This window comes from Limulus polyphemus, unplaced genomic scaffold (genome assembly GCF_000517525.1).
Source record: "Limulus polyphemus unplaced genomic scaffold, Limulus_polyphemus-2.1.2 Scaffold10751, whole genome shotgun sequence".
Lineage (NCBI taxonomy): Eukaryota > Metazoa > Arthropoda > Merostomata > Xiphosura > Limulidae > Limulus > Limulus polyphemus.
The window spans coordinates 7,150-8,790 of NW_013676361.1; the positions used below are offsets into that span (position 1 = coordinate 7,150).

Genomic DNA, 1,641 nt, shown 5'->3' on the forward strand with positions numbered 1-1,641 from the left:
TGGGCAGAGCACAGATAGCCCTTTGTGCTTAATAATAAATAACCCAATCTTTGGGGCCATTTCTTTGTATTTTCAGCTGTTATGAAGCCATAGTTTTATTTCTTTGTCATCCCTATTAGTTTTAGGCTTAGTAGCTATATAATACGTTGATAAAGCAGTATGACGAATTATAATGTAAAACTTTTTATACAAATTTGTGTGTGTGAGTGTTTTCTGTTGTTGTTGTTTTATCTTGTATCATGTGAAAGTTGAAGTTCGTAATTTCAACACCAGAGTGAAAGTGATAAAAAGACAGTTTTATTTATATTGACCAGGGCGACTCTGGTGGACCTCTGATGTATCAGGATCTAACAACAGGAAGAGTGGAATTAGTGGGAGTTGTATCATTTGGGTTCGATTGTTCTCGTCCCAATTTCCCCGGAGTTTACACGCGCCTTTCGAGTTACGTTAACTGGATCGGGGGAACTTATATTTTACATGCTATCTTTCTTATAGCCAAAGCTGTGGGGTAATAGCCTCCGGTAAGATCAAGTAGAAAACAAATGTCGGACAGGCTTAAAAGTGAAATACGATGAAGTTTGAAGATTTATGAACATCACCACAGAATTGAGTTATATTTTAACAATAGTAAATACCAGGATGCTCCATTACTAGAAATGTCTAGCTTTGATAACAAAAATCATTTGATTAAACTTCTAAAATAAACCTTGTTATCTTAATTTTTATTTGCATAAATCTTAAAGCTTAAATTGGTGGCACACTGATTTTTTTTGTTTTTCGAATATGAGTTATAGTCACCCGATGGGACAGTGGTAAGTCTACGGATTTACAACGCCAAAATCGTGGATTCGATTCCTCTCGGTGAACTCAAGAGATAGCCAAAGCTTTAACTGGTGGAATTATAAATCTTTATATTTTTCGTCATGTGATACGGAGGTTCATTTCGTCTCTCCCTTTATTAGCCTTGTAGATGTTTCTCATAAGTATGTGGTTTTTCATTACTTCTGTGTTTTATTTATTATCAATACATACATGCATCTACACTAAATCCAACCTAAACGGCACTTTATACTATACATGCCCATGTGGTCTTTCCAAAGGTCCTTAAGGTTTGGGCAAATGTATCACAAATGTAAAATTGTTGACAAGAGAGAGAGAAAAAGCAACCAGTAAAGGCGTTTGTAGGATTATTTTATTTGGGAGGAGAGGGTCAGAAAAAAAAATCAACACTTTCATGTCAGTGGGAAGAATTTTAAAATCTCAAAAAACTGCTTACAAGCGTCTACTTTTAACCAAATAACAGGGTGCAGGGTGTGGTTTAGAGGTTAGTCTACTCGGAGTTGACTGACACAGTAATTCAGGCTAGGAGTGGTTTAAAGCTTAGTCTACTTGGAGTTGGCTGACACAGTAATTCAGGCCAGGTGTGGTTTAGAGGTTAGTCTACTCGGACTTGGCTGACACAGTAATTCAGGCTAGGAGTGGTTTAGAGGTTAGTCTACTCGGACTTGACTGACACAGTAATTCAGGCTAGGAGTGGTTTAGAGGTTAGTCTACTCGGACTTGACTGACACAGTAATTCAGGCTAGGAGTGGTTTAGAGGTTAGTCTACTCGGAGTTGGCTGACACAGTTATTCAGGCTAG

The 1,641-nt window shown here is 37.5% G+C and overlaps 1 protein-coding gene across 1 annotated transcript in view; it reads left to right on the top strand.

Annotated features, from left to right (window-relative positions):
- LOC106476507 (clotting factor B-like) overlaps positions 1-508 on the top strand; it is a gene marked incomplete at its 3' end in the record, with an annotated part of 5,027 nt that extends 4,519 nt beyond the window's left edge. Inside the window, exon 4 of the mRNA XM_013937164.1 lies at positions 315-508. Coding sequence (XP_013792618.1) covers positions 315-508 — 194 coding nt within the window. The remainder of the gene's footprint in view (positions 1-314) is intronic.
- Positions 509-1,641: the final 1,133 nt, after the last annotated feature.